At 56.4% G+C, this 14,417-nt stretch overlaps 1 protein-coding gene across 3 annotated transcripts; it reads right to left on the reverse strand.

The window, feature by feature from the left end:
* Positions 1 to 1,646: 1,646 nt before the first annotated feature.
* KLHDC9 (kelch domain containing 9) lies at positions 1,647 to 11,723 on the reverse strand. 3 transcript variants are annotated; one of them, XM_054011419.1, is made up of 5 exons: positions 11,606 to 11,723; positions 8,245 to 8,801; positions 7,588 to 7,738; positions 7,153 to 7,351; positions 1,647 to 2,642 (listed from the first exon to the last, which is right to left on the reverse strand). In XM_054011419.1, exons 2-5 carry the CDS (start codon positions 8,748 to 8,750, stop codon positions 2,479 to 2,481), a joined length of 1,020 nt encoding a protein of 339 aa, XP_053867394.1. In that variant the 5' UTR covers positions 8,751 to 8,801; positions 11,606 to 11,723; the 3' UTR covers positions 1,647 to 2,478. The 3 variants fall into 3 exon arrangements, with proteins under 3 accessions (XP_053867394.1, XP_053867393.1, XP_053867392.1); XM_054011418.1 differs by lacking the exon at positions 11,606 to 11,723 and adding an exon at positions 11,469 to 11,596; XM_054011417.1 differs by lacking the exon at positions 11,606 to 11,723 and having other exon boundaries at positions 8,245 to 9,278.
* Positions 11,724 to 14,417: the final 2,694 nt, after the last annotated feature.

Raw genomic sequence — 14,417 nt, forward strand, 5'->3', positions numbered from 1 at the left:
GGGACACAGCGTGATCCGCAGTGCCAGGACAGGCGGGAAGCCTGCCTTAGCACCCCCGCTGCACCACGGAGGCAAGCCTGTGCCCCAATCCCCTGCCCCAGCCCTGAGCCCCCCCACCCCAGAGTCCCTTCCTGCACCCCAAACCCTTCATCCCTGGCCCCAGCCCTGAGCCCCCACAGAGCACTCTCCTGCACCCCAAACCCACAGCCTTCACCCCCACACCCCAACCCTCTGCCCCAGCCCTGAGCCCCCACAAACACAGAGCACTCTTCTGCACCCCAAAGCCCTCACCCCCACACCCCAACCCTCTGCCCCAGCCCTGAGCCCCTCCCACTCCCCAAACCCCTCATCCCCAGCTCCGTTGGGTCACGGGCATCAGCTCAGTGGCCAGAAGACCCCCCCACTGCTCTACAGCCCATCCAGCCCCGCCGCAGAACAAAGTTAGCTGTGGTGCAGTTTTTGGTGAAATAGAACCATGGGTGCTATATATTCTAGTCCAGCTCCTTAGCTGATGGATGCATGGTGCTGCACCCTTTATATCCACAGAGGATCCGTCCTTCTGTTCCTACCCTCCCAGCCCATGCAGGTGCTGGCTGTCAGAGGGCCTGGCTTTTCCAGGCCATTGCTTTTCCAGGGCAAAACCCAGTTTGCAATAGCTTGGGCCGGGATAGTTTGAGGTTCACCAGTCCACCCCCTGCTCCCTGCTGAAACTGCAATCCCTGGGCCTGAAATAAAACACTCCTGCACTGCCAGTGGGGAACGGATGACTGGAGCTAAGCCAGGCATGGGAGACAAACTCTCTGTGACCTGCTGGGTAGACACAGCCTGGACCCAATCTGCACTAATCCCTCCTGATTCCAGGCCAGGACTTGGGAGCTGTGACCCCAGAGAGTCCAGCCAAGTGACCCCAGTGATTGCTGGGAGATGACTTTGGCAGTTTTGGGGCTTGATTCCAGAACCTTATGGAGGGGGTGGGGCACGCACAGACCTTCTTCTCCACAGTCTCAGCAGAAGATATTTTTAAAAACTCAATCTCTAGGTGTTACGAGTGCAAAGAAAACCCACCTCCGCTGCAGAGATGCCCGCCTGAGTTTGCAGAGAGGCTGAAACCGTTAGTGCCTGTAGTCCAGTAGTGCTAAGGGGACCCCCAGCTTAGATCGGGGCTCCTGTACTAGATGCTGCACACGCAACGCACAATCCTCGCATCAAAGAGCTTACAGCCTAACTAGACAAGCCAGCCCCGGGGCTGGTGGAAAGGGCTGGAACATACAGAGGGTGAGCGCAGCTGGGCGTGGGCATGCGCGTGTTAGAGCAGGAATCCTCTTCCCCCCGCCCCTCCCCAGCAAGGTTGGTTCTCTTTGCTCCTCTACAGCATCCCGAGGAGGCAACGTCAAGCTGCCCTTCGCGCCCCAACCCCCGTGCCTCAGCTGTGACTTTCTGGGAGGGGCAGAAACGAGACCAGCCCGTCCCTGGCCCTTTACTGAGTGTGCCCCCCATAGGGTGGGGTACATCTGCAGGACCACGTGGCTGGCAGAAGAGTCCGAGAGGCTGTGATGTCCCATCATATCATACTCTGAATGGGGAAGCAAACACGGGCCCGAGTTATTTTTAGGAGGTGATTAACGCCAAGTCCTTTGGCCAGGGACTTGTCTCAGCAGAGGACTCTTTAATTTTACAAGGCGCTCACTTGGCATACGAATGTGGGAAAGTTTCTGGCTGTGGTGCCGTGAGAGCTGTATGGAAGCCAAGGTCCTTTCTCCTGGCATGAGCTGAGGGCCGGGCTCGTCCTACTAAGTGATCCGCCGACAGCGCGGCTTGAAACCTCGGAGAAACCAGTCTGGGTGCTGGAGGGTGCAGCCGCCTTCCTGGGGGCTGCTGGTGCAGGCACTCGCCCGTTCGCTCTCCTCATTTCACACACGACCTAGGGGAGCGAGGCTGTCTAGCACCAGGTTGTCTAGCCTCAGACAAGGGCCGGGCCGGCCAGTCGTTTCCTCTGATGAATTCTCGAGAGGGCGGAAGGCTTTATTTTAACGGTGATCCGTGGAGGAAGAGAACAGCTCCCTGCCCTTCCCCCGCTCTCGGCAGATCACCAGGACCTGCCCCATTCAGCCATGTTTGGTTTCTTTTCCCCTCGCAACATGTCAGCACCATGACACCTGGCCTCTCCTAGCTGTGCTGGAGGCTGCAGAGAGCCGACTGCATGTTCCTAGAGACCGGCGTGGGGAGGGAGGGGTGTCTGACTCTTTAACAAAGAAACTTTTTCTCCCCAATCTCTCTCTGTGTTTGAGTTAAATCCCTGATGCCAGCGTGCAGCTCCCTGTGGAGAGGAGGGGGAGCTGGGCCAACAAGGGGCACTTTTATTACATATACACAGAGCTGGCTCTCAAGGTTGATTGCAGGAGCGGCACGATTGCCAGGGAAAAGGTGGGGAGGGCACCAGCGAGGAGGGGGACGTCCTCATCTCTCTCCTCTTCCTCACTAGGGAATTTCTAAGACACAGATCTCAGGGCAGGGGGTCTTCCCATCTGGGCCAAAGCCCCCCACAAGATAGAGCTTGTCGTTCCAAAGGCATGTGCGGTGCCCGACTCTCTTCTGGCCCCGATCTGAGCAGGGGAAGCGGAACCAGCTCGGTGGCGAGCATCCTGGAAAACACAATAGGAAAGGAGCAGCTTGATGCTCTCAGACGGCCGGGCCAAAGTCAATGCCCAGCTCCCTCCGCCCCTCTTGCTGGGTTAGTTCCCAGGCCGCTCTCCAGGTCACAGCTATTGCACATCGAAGATGACAGCTCATACAAAACAGATATGGGCCTGGGACTCCTCCAGGATTTAAATAAAAAACAGGGGGAGAATGGGATTTAGGGAGGAGTGGGAACCAGGACTCCTGGCTTCTAACCCCAGCCCTGCCCTGGGTGACCTTCTCGTGCCTCAGTTTCTCCATCAGTGAAATGGGGATGATGGCTCTTTTCCTAGGAGAGCAGTTACAGTTCAAATGATCAGAGGCACCATGCAGCAGGGACTAGTACCCTGCTTCCTCCAGATGGCTCATCTTGTCTAGTCTCCCATTGTTGACAGCGACCACTGTCAAAACCTACAGAGGCAGATATTAATGACCAGGACCCTCCCCTTGCCAAACATACCACACCTGTGCCATGCAATACATTCCTTCCTGACCGCCGACCAGCTCATACCCTGAAGCATGAGGACTGAAAACCCTTAGAAGTTTCTCCTGGCTACTGTGACTGCAGGGGCTGTCTTCAGCTGTATCAATGTTACAATCCCTTCTTTGTAATCCTCACTAATCAATTTGCCTCCACTGTATCCTGCAGCAGCGAGTTCCACAGGGGAATGATAACATTGCAATGGAAAGTATTTCCTTTTTTCTTTTTTAAAGATGCTGCCTTATGAAAATGACCAGCAGCAGCTTCCAGGGAGGGCAAGGGAGACTTTCATTGGTTATTAGCAAGAGAAATTGGCTTTTATTGAAACCCTACACAAAATAAGCCTTTATTGACTGCAGGAAAAATATTAATGTTTTATTTAACTGTGTGTGTTTTGAGGCATGTTTGGCTCTGCTCTAGCTCTCTGAAGCTCTTGTTATCTGGCCCCTGTCGCCGTATGTCTGAGCACCCCCCCAATGTTTGATGTATTTATCCTCAGAACACCCCCAGGAGGCAGGCAGGGCTGTTACTCCCATTGTACAGGTGAGGAATGGAGGGACTATAGCCTTGAGATTCACAAAAGTGCCTAAAACCCAGGCTTAGGCACCTAAATCTGTATTTAGGCACCTAAATCCCAGTTTAAGGCTCCACTGCGAATCACCAAATTCCCACTGGCCCCATAGGCGACTATGCTTGGCACCGACATATTTGCAGGCAAAATTTATCTCGGCGTCTGTGTTCCTGCCTCTGGACGCAGGCATTGCTGACCCCTGTAGGTGCGCAGACGCCCATCTCCCATCTGAGCCCCGCGGCGATTCACGAACCGGGGAAGACAGACGTCAAGCCGCCTACCTCGCAGGCAGGATCTGATCCGGCAGGCGTGCTCAGAGGCCGCCTACCAAAGGGGGCCCTGGAGGTGAGTTCACACACAGCAGCTGGGGGAGGGGAGGGTTGGAAGAGCAAGACACCCCTTCCCCCCACTTAAAACTCTTAGCCCAGTGGTTAGGATGCTCACCTGGAGCGTGAATGACCCCTGGCTCAAGTCCCTCCTCCCCCAGTAAAGGAAGGGATTTGAACAGGGATCTGCCACCTCTCAGGCGAGTACCTTAACCACTGGGTTATGGGACAGTCTGAGATGGGGCTCGTCAATCTCTCCTGGTGTGGCTGGTGCACTTCCGATAACTGAAGAGTCAGTGGAGCCGGGGACTGGATCCCCACGTCCTGGGTGAGTGCTCGAACCACCAGGCTACACAGCCATCCTCATGCTTCTACTTTCTCTCTGTGGTCCAACTGTGACGTTATTAATATAACCTATGACGGTATAGATCACTGGTGCAACCACTGTTACATATTTGCAGCAAATATTGTACAAAGGTTGTCATGTAAGGTGTCTATGGAAAGGTTATGATTTGCTAGTTATGATTATGCTGTCTGTATGTGTGTATCCTTTTTGTAGTTGAAGTTATGAATATTGGCTATGTACTTGTGTATCAATGTGTTTTGATTCTGAAGTAGCCTTAGTAAAGCATTTGGTCAGCTTCTTGAGAAAGGTATTTGCGAATTAAGTGCCCAATCAAGAAGCACTTAACGGACAATGACCCTTGGGAGACTCCAATCCACATAAGAAGTCTTCCTGGGAACTTTCAAGATAGCATGTGAGCAATGGCTGCCACCTGTAAAGAACTGAGTCATGCATGGACATGTGACTTGCCCATGTGACTCCAAACTCCATTTTGCTGTAATTTTCCACAGTAAGAACAAAGAGGTGTCCTTACACCTGGAAGACACTATAAAAGACAGCTGCCTTATTTCCATCTGGTCTTCAATCCTGCTGACCTCTGGAGGGACTTTGCTACAAACTGAAGCTCTGAACAGAGGACTGAATGACCCATCCAAGCTGTGGATGTACTCCAGAGACTTGGTTTGAACCTGTAGTTTATTCCATCACTGCTACAAGCCTGAACTGAGAACTTTGCCATTACTGTATGGAATTGGTTCTATTTAACCAGTTCTAGCTCTCATCTATATCTTTTTCCTTTTATGAATAAACTTTTAGATTCTAAAGGATTCGCAACAGTGTGATTTGTGGGTAAGATCTGATTTGTATATTGACCTGGGGCTTGGTCCTTTGGGATCGGGAGAACCTTTTTTCTTTTACTGGGGTATTGGTTTTCATAACTTTTTGTCCCCATAACGGGTGGCACTGGTGGTGATACTGGGAAACTGGAGTGTCTAAGGGAATTGCTTATGGTTAGCCAGTGGGGTAAAACCAAAGTCTTCTCTGGCTGGCTGGTTTGGTTTGCCTTGGGCTGTAACTGCCCTGCGTTGAGCAATTTATCCTGAATTGACACTCTCAGAAGTGTCCCACCAAAGCCAGCATCGTTACACCAACTCACAATGAACAGGTCCAACAGGAGAGGTGGAGGGAGCCCCCCATCAGAATAGCTCGTAGCCCAACGGTTTGGGATGCAAATCTGAGAGGTGCAAGACTGCTCTTCCAATCCCTTCCCGTATCGGGCGGAGGGGGGATGTGAACTGGGATCTCCCACATTGCCTGACTGCTGGGCTGAGAGGTATAAGGGAGGGGTCTCCCGCATCCCCTTGCCACAAGGAGCTGAAGGGGCTGACTTCCAAAGAAGGTGGCTGTGGATTGCGGTGTGGGGCTGAAGACACACCCCTCTTGTCAGGATCTCCCATTGGCTAGCCTAGGTGCCTAACTCCTAGCCGGCTGGCTTTTGCGGATGTCAGTCCAAGATGACTCTCCCCATTGGGCATGTAGGGAGCCTGGGGGCAAGCGGTGGCTTTGGGAATCGCAGCATGTGCCGTGGGCTTGTCTACGTGCCTAAGAGTACCTTTGTGAATCTAGGCCCCTGTGACTTGCTCAAGGTCCCCCAGGGCATCTGTGGCAAATGGGGACTGATTCAAGGTTTCCTAGGGCCCCGGCTAGCCCACTAGCCACTGGGCCATCCTTCCTTCCAGGCCATTCTTCCACTCCTGGCTGGGTTTGTGACATTTGAGGTGATGGAGTCAGCTAGCTGCATAAGCAGCCTGGAGTTCGTGATTCGCACAGGAAGACCACAATTCTCGGTCACACTCGGGCCCCGGCAGTGCGTGGTGAACAGGGCATTAGCGAAAAGGAGAGTCCTAGTATTGCCAGCCCTGACCATTCAAAAATCCCAAGCCAGGCCCCAAAATCAGGACATTAAAGAAAAAACCCTAATACAATTTGGGTTCTTCCTATTCACTGTTAGGCTTCAGGGGTCACACGTTTACACACTTGTCTCTGCAGCTGGGAGGGCTAGAGACTGACTTTTTTACAAGGTCAGAGGTGTGTTTCGCCTCTAATCTCATGATTCCAGGAGCCGGGGGTTTGAGAAAAGCACCAGATCTTGCAAGACGCGCAATAACATCGTGAGAGGTGGCAACACTGGAACCCAGACCCAAATCAGCGAATGCCAAGCTCTGAAATCCTCCCCTTGCGTCATACCATGGCTAGGAAAGGCTGGCGGAGAACGGAGGCTGCAAACTATGCCCAGCCCAGGTCTGGATCGCCAGCTTGACCGGATTGCAAGATCCATCCCGACTGACGGGCAAGGACAGCCTGAGCGGTCAGGTTCATCTTCACTCCCCGGGGCAGCCTGTGGAAACTACAGCTCCCAAGAGGCAATGCACAATGGCGAGCAGGATGCAGTGATGCATGCTGGGAACTGTAGTTTGTAGAGGCTGCACTTCTGCATCAAGGAGAAAATGGCTAGAGGGAGGTTAGAGGGGCGGGGAGCTCTGCGGGGACATAAAGGTTGCCCCCATGGGTGTAGTGATATGACACTAGGATTCCTGTCTCCAGTATGAACACCTGACACCTGAGCTAAAAGAGACTCCCCATTAGCTCTGTGCAGTACGGAGGCTGTGACACACAGACTCAGCAGTTCTGATTCCACCCAGTGGAGGGCAGTAGTACATACACACACGCGCACGCCCGTGCTCTCCTCTCTTACTTGTATCGTAGACATAGAGATCATTACAGACGGTGTCTCGCCCCTTCGTTAGGGTCTCCCCACCAAAAGCCACCGCAAAGGGACCCACCACCGTGCAGGATTGGTGCCTCAGACCTTTCGGAGCCTGCCGTGAGCCATTCTCGGAGCCAACCAGACGGGAGAGCTGCTCTGTCAGCTTGGGGGCATGGATGGACTCTACCTAGGAGGAAGGAAAGGGAAGAAGGAGGGTCAGTTTGTGGATTTGCCTGCTACTGTACTCCAGACCTGGCCTCTTCCACCAGGCGGCCCTGTGGGGAGTGGGACAGGAGCATTGGCTGTGGGGCGAGCTCCCAGCTACTCCAGTCCCGGCATCTCCCACCAGGGGGCTCTGAGGGGAGTGGGGCAGGAGCAAAGGGCTCATTTTGGGGCAGTGACAGTCCAGAGCCAGACACTCACGTGGATTTTCCCCTTGCCCCAGCGCCCGGCCACCTCGCAGTCGGAGGAGTCACGGCCCCCGAACACCACCAGCTGGTAGCCACCTGCGTCACGGAGCAGCATGGCCGAGTGTCCGGCCCGAGAGGCTGTCCGCGATTCCTCCTCCTTGTACCTAGAGCACAGAGAGGCGTTACGGGTGCTTGGCATGGGCCACCCAGCCCACTCAGAGTGCCCAGGGATGAGAAGCTAGGGAAGCATCCCAGTACATGGGGCCCTAGGACCTGAGCACCTTAAATTTGGGGGTGCGGAATCCACATGGGCCGAACCAAAACCCTGGATCCCAACTCTCCTGGGCATCGGGGAGTTGATAATCCAGATCTCATGCCCAGCGGGTACGGCAATGGCCATTTCTAGGGCACAGTCCTCCCCAGTGCTGGGCACAGACCCGATGGCCCCTTCCCCCATAGCCTGGATCTCAGGGGGACAGCCCAGGGCTCTGGGGTTCCCACAGGTGAATCCCTCTAAGAGGTGCGTCCAAATTCAAACCCGCTACCCAGTTTTAATCAGATGCCACCCTGCAGGGGGTGAGCAACTCAGCCCAGTCGCCCCCATGTGCACCTCTCTCAGTGTGGTTCGGGGGCCCATCCATAGAGCCCAGTCGGGGAGGAAGGGACCTACCAGTAGGTCTTGGTGGCGGGGTTGACGCGAAGGGTGTAGATGCTGGCGAAGCGCCGCTGGGTGCGAAGCCCGCCCTCCCTGCCCACCACCCGCAGCTCATGCTCCGACACCTTGGTACAGGTGTGGCTGCTGAGCCCCACAGGGGGGTCGTTGGAGGGCCCCTCGGCCCAGCGCTCCCACTGTCCCCGCTCGGTGTCCCAGCAGCACACGGCCGAGACCCTGCGGGCGCCGTCCCAGCCCCCCACCACGCACAGCCAGCGGTCGGCCAGCACCGCCGTGTCGTGGTGGCTGCGCCGGTACCCGCCGTCGGGGCCCACTGTCTCAGCCGTCAGCAGGGTGGGGTCAAAGGCCACCACGTCCCCCAGTGGGGGCTCCTTGGGCTCGCCCGACTTCAGCCCCCCGAAGAGCAGCAGCTTCCCTCGCACCACGTCGCATGAGTGGTAGGCGCGTGCAAGCAGGGCGTCCCGTGCGATGGGCTTCCACGCCCAGTTGCTGGCCGTGGCCATCGTGCCGGCTTCCACCCGCAGGGGCAAAGTGCCAGCAGCAAAAGGATTCGCCTGTAAGGGAAGCAATGGGGTTAGTGAGCGGGCCTGGCAGTAGGGACTCCTGGGTCCTGTTCCGAGCTCTGCCCTCGCCTGCTGGGTGATGTCAGACAAGTCACCTCTCATCTCTCTACAGAGGGGCTGTCAGTACTGTACTGTGTCTATTGTACATGTTCAGCATCGCCCACTGATGGATGGAATTACAATGGGTCAACTGTGTGTCATAGGCACTACATTGCTAAGAGCTCATGGCGATTCTCTCTCGCCCATCCCTGCAGTATCTCAGATAAAGGCTCCCTCACGTTATAGGAATTTGGAGGCAGGTTTTAAACTCTCCCTCTGGTGTGGATGGGTTTTGCCCTGTGAATCCCTATGAGACCCCTAAAATCGCGCTCGTTGCAATGGGTGCTGCTTGGAAGGCCAATTTTGGAGAACTGTCCTGACCCAGATCGCACCTGCCCCTGCAGTCAGAGCTCCACCCTACCAGACACACTTGTGCATCACCCCATCTTGTGCACTCCTCCCCACCCAACCCCCATGCACCCACACGCATTCCTCCCCACCCAACCCGCATGCACCCCTCCCCACCCACATGCACTCACATCCCCCACACCCACATGCACACCTCCCCTCCCCATGCACCCACACACACTCCTCCCCACCCCACCCGCATGCACCCCCACACACTCCAATCCTATCCAACCCCCCTACACCCGCATGCACACCCTCCCCCCATGCACCCACCCACACAGCTCCCCACCCCCCTACACCCGCATGCACCCTCCCCCCATGCACCCACCCACACAGCTCCCCACCCCCTACACCCGCATGCACACCCTCCCCCCATGCACCCACCCACACAGCTCCCCACCCCCTACACCCGCATGCACACCTCCCCCATGCTCCCACCCACACAGCTCCCCACCCCCTACACCCGCATGCACCCTCCCCCCATGCTCCCACCCACACAGCTCCCCACCCCCTACACCCGCATGCACCCTCCCCCCATGCACCCACCCACACAGCTCCCCACCCCCCTACACCCGCATGCACCCTCCCCCCATGCACCCACCCACACAGCTCCCCACCCCCTACACCCGCATGCACACCTCCCCCATGCTCCCACCCACACAGCTCCCCACCCCCTACACCCGCATGCACTCTCCCCCCATGCTCCCACCCACACAGCTCCCCACCCCCTACACCCGCATGCACCCTCCCCCCATGCACCCACCCACACAGCTCCCCACCCCCTACACCCGCATGCACCCTCCCCCCATGCACCCACCCACACAGCTCCCCACCCCCTACACCCGCATGCACCCTCCCCCCATGCTCCCACCCACACAGCTCCCCACCTCCCTACACCCGCATGCACACCTCCCCCATGCTCCCACCCACACAGCTCCCCACCTCCCTACACCCGCATGCACCCTCCCCCCATGCACCCACCCACACAGCTCCCCACCCCCCTACACCCGCATGCACCCTCCCCCTATGCACCCACCCACACAGCTCCCCACCCCCTACACCCGCATTCCCCCTCCCCCCATGCACCCACCCACACAGCTCCCCACCTCCCTACACCCGCATGCCCCCTCCCCCCATGCACCCACCCACACAGCTCCCCACCCCCTACACCCGCATGTACCCTCCCCCCATGCACCCCTCCAAACAGCTCCCCACCCCCCTACACCCGCATGCACCCTCCCCCCATGCACCCACCCACACAGCTCCCCACCCCCTACACCCTCCCACCATGCACCCACCCACCCAGCTCCCCACCCCCCTACACCCGCATGCACCATCCCCCCATGCACCCACCCACCCAGCTCCCCACCTCCCTACACCCGCATGCCCCCTCCCCCCATGCACCCACCCACACAGCTCCCCACCTCCCTACACCCGCATGCCCCCTCCCCCCATGCACCCACCCACACAGCTCCCCACCCCCCTACACCCGCATGTACCCTCCCCCCATGCACCCCTCCACCCAGCTCCCCACCCCCCTACACCCGCATGCACCCTCCCCCCATGCACCCACCCACACAGCTCCCCACCCCCTACACCCTCCCCCCATGCACCCACCCACCCAGCTCCCCACCCCCCTACACCCGCATGCACCATCCCCCCATGCACCCACCCACCCAGCTCCCCACCTCCCTACACCCGCATGCACCCTCCCCCCATGCACCCACCCACCCAGCTCCCCACCCCTCTACACCCGCATGCACCCTCCCCCCCGTGCACCCACCCACCCAGCTCCCCACCCCCCTACACCCGCATGCACCCTCCCCCCATGCACCCACCCACACAGCTCCCCACCTCCCTACACCCGCATGCCCCCTCCCCCCATGCACCCACCCACACAGCTCCCCACCCCCCTACATCCGCATGCCCCCTCCCCCCATGCACCCACCCACACAGCTCCCCACCCCCTACACCCGCATGCCCCCTCCCCCCATGCACCCACCCACACAGCTCCCCACCCCCCTACATCCGCATGCCCCCTCCCCCCATGCACCCACCCACACAGCTCCCCACCCCCCTATATCCGCATGCCCCCTCCCCCATGCACCCACCCACACCGCTCCCCACCCCCTACACCCGCATGCACCGTGCACACCCCACCACAAACACACCCACACATCTCCCCTCCCCAGAACAGACACGCCCCCGTACGGGCAGTGAAGTGTCAGCGGCAGCTCGGGCCCGAGCCGCTCTCGCTCTCCCAGGCCGCCCCCGCTGCAGGAGCCCGCGGCCCGGGGCCCGCCCTTAGGAACCGGCCGCGCGGCTTGGCAACGGCCGGGCCCGGTCACCTGCTGCTGCCCGACGCGCTCTGCGGCCCGCCAGCCCCGGGGCTGCTGCCGCTGCGGGGGGAGGGGCAGCCGCAGGATTCCCCGCCCGGCACTCGGGGCAGGGGCCCGCCGGCGCCAAGCGCCGCTAGAGGCCTTTGAAAATCCGCCTAGTGGCCGAAATCGCTTTAAAAATCCGGCCTGCGGCCACAGCAGAACCGTGCAGGGAATCCTCCTGCGCTGTCACTCCACTCACTGCCCAGACTGGGGGGGCCCTGACCCAGCTGGGGTGAGCCCCCTGCAGGGGCTGCAAAAATAGGGGTGGGGCAGAGGGGCTTCCGCACCCACTTCCCAGGCTCAGGGCACCCTAGGGTGACCAGACAGCAAGTATGAAAAATCGGGACAGAGTATGGGGGGTAATAGGCACCTATATAAGAAACATCCCCAAATATCGGGACTGTCCCTATAAAATCAGGACATCTGGTCACCCTAGGGCATCCAGACGAGGCCCCTCTTCCCTGGCTGATCCCAGGCACTGAGCTGCCCCAGACAGCTGGATTCCCTGAAATTATTTCCCCTAATCCCGCCTCCAAACAGTCTAATGGTTCTAAATGCTGGTGTTTGAAAGCATCCCTATGAGTTTATAGGCGGGCAGAAAGCCCCATAGCGGTACAGCTGTTTGTCTGAACGGCTATCTCGGCGACACCCAGACTGAGCCTCCGGAGTGGCGCCTTGATGTTGCTTCCCCCGGCTCTTTGCAGCACCTGATATTAAAACACGGCGTGATTTAATTATTAACCAGTCTAAGTTATTAACCAGTAGGGTGACCAGATGTCCCGATTTTATAGGGACAGTCCCGATTTTTGGGTCTTTTTCTTATATAGGCTCCTATTACCCCCCATCCCCTGTCCTGATTTTTCACACCTGCTCTCTGGTCACCCTATTAACCAGTCATGATGCTTTTACTATGTTATTAACCAATTGGTCAGTCGTTTTGCTGTGAGAATTATATATATATAGATATATAATGCTGAGCGCTAATTTGCCTCCTGAACCACTGAGGCCTGAGTTGCCTGAATGGATGGCCTCTTTCTCATCAGCCACTCAAATGGAGTTTCACCCTTTTAAATCATTTACTTCTTAAAATGTTATTTTTATTACTCTTAGCACGTCATCCTTCGCCTTCGTTCACATTGTGCAGATGGCTGTCACTGCACCACTGCGCAGCTAATCATTGAAAATATGAAGTTGCGAGTAGCTTCAGCAATTGCCTCTCGCTGTGGCATAGTGCTTCCTGTTTCTAGTGCAGGGTTAGTTTTAAACTCCAACATTTTGATCTTTTTTTTTATATACACATGTTTATTCTTTGGGATAATGTGGCTTTGAGGCTGATGGACTGATTTCCTGGGTTGGGGTGAAAACGTCTTCCATTTCCTTTCATCCGCCAATGGGGGTGGCCTTTGTCAACTGTTGTTTAGCCTCCCCATCCAGCTCCCTGTTCATGCTCTTTCCCATGTTACTCCTTTTGTGTAGGACGTGTTGCCCAAATAAAGGCAATTGTTTAAAGGTTGAAAGAACTCAGATGCTTTTGAAAATCCAGCTAGTTGCCCAAATACCTTTAAAAATCTGGACCTGAGGTCACTATACTTGTATGACAACCTTCAAATTTCTAGTGTAATGTTTACTTCATATACATATACAACCCCAAGATATATGTCCCTAGCCTCTGTTTGCCAGAAGCTGAGAATGGGTGACAGGGGATGGATACCTGGCGATTACCTCCTCTGGGGCACCTGGCATTGACCATGAGTGTCGGAAGACAGGATATTGGGCTAGATGGACCTTTGGTCTGACCCAGTTCAGCCATTCTTATGTTCTTAACCATAAGGATTAAAAAATCCTGAGCACGAAATTAAAAAAAAAAACCTGTGGGGTTCTTTTAATTTGCCTTTTTGTTTCTGAGCCTCAGGGTACAAGAGCTCCGTACTTCTGTTGTTACCTCTCCCAAAATATCCATATACCTAAAACGGTTGACAATGCCTAAAATATGCAAATACCAGATTTTGCATATGCAAAATATGTAATATGCACTACCGTGCTTGCTTGCTTGCTGTGTACCGACCTGCTTGATTGAAGCTTATAGTGTGGTCTGTTTTGGGGCTGTGTGCTGAGCCTAGTGGTCTACTAAGCAAGGCTGAAAGCTTCTTAATGAGCGTCTAGCCTGCCATCCTTTGATCCCTCATCCCGTTAGGATCCCTCGACCAGGGCGCAGGGCTAACTCAGGGAGAACAGGGGTGTACAAAGCCATCTCCTAAGTGACCAAAGGAGCTAGCGAACAGGGCAGTTTTGCACGGGAGTTTAGAGAGGGAGTAACAAGAGGCAGGTACACCTAACAAACATTCTCTAACTTTAGGCCAATAACCACCCCTCCTCCAGCACAAGCACAAAAAACCCAAAGAACGAACAAACAAACAAACATAAAACCCCTGCGAGAGTAAAAAGAATGCAGGCAGAGGTCCGGCAACGTGGGGGCATCCGGTTTATTGCACTGCAGGCAGCATGTGCGATTACCTGCCTTGTGAGCAGGTGGCGTATGTGTGCATTCGGTGCAAGCAGTTCATGGCCCTCAGAGACTGAGGACAGGATCCCGAGACCAGAGTGGTTGAACTGGAGGAGCTAAGGGAGACAGAGAGGTACACAGGAGAGACTTCTCAGGACATAGTACAGCGGTCCCACTCCTAGTCTGATAGCACCTGTGCTGTTGAGGAAGATGAAAGTCTTGGGGAAGGAGAAATATCGTGCTGGAGCAGAGGGAAATGATCCCATCGTTGGGACC

The sequence above is a fragment of the Malaclemys terrapin genome, chromosome 21, assembly GCF_027887155.1.
Source record: "Malaclemys terrapin pileata isolate rMalTer1 chromosome 21, rMalTer1.hap1, whole genome shotgun sequence".
Classification (NCBI taxonomy): Eukaryota; Metazoa; Chordata; order Testudines; family Emydidae; genus Malaclemys; species Malaclemys terrapin.

What these genes read in the sequence shown, in the direction of transcription:
- KLHDC9 (XM_054011417.1), bottom strand. Translation starts at nt 8,912, where the DNA reads ATGAGAGGTGACTTGTCTGACATCACCCAGCAGGCGAGGGCAGAGCTC. An exon ending in GGGGCAAGGGGAAAATCCAC is followed by an intron (nt 7,352 to 7,587) that starts GTGAGTGTCTGG and finishes CCTTCCTCCTAG; the next exon opens with GTAGAGTCCATCCATGCCCC. An exon ending in TCTCTATGTCTACGATACAA is followed by an intron (nt 2,643 to 7,152) that starts GTAAGAGAGGAG and finishes TGTGTTTTCCAG; the next exon opens with GATGCTCGCCACCGAGCTGG.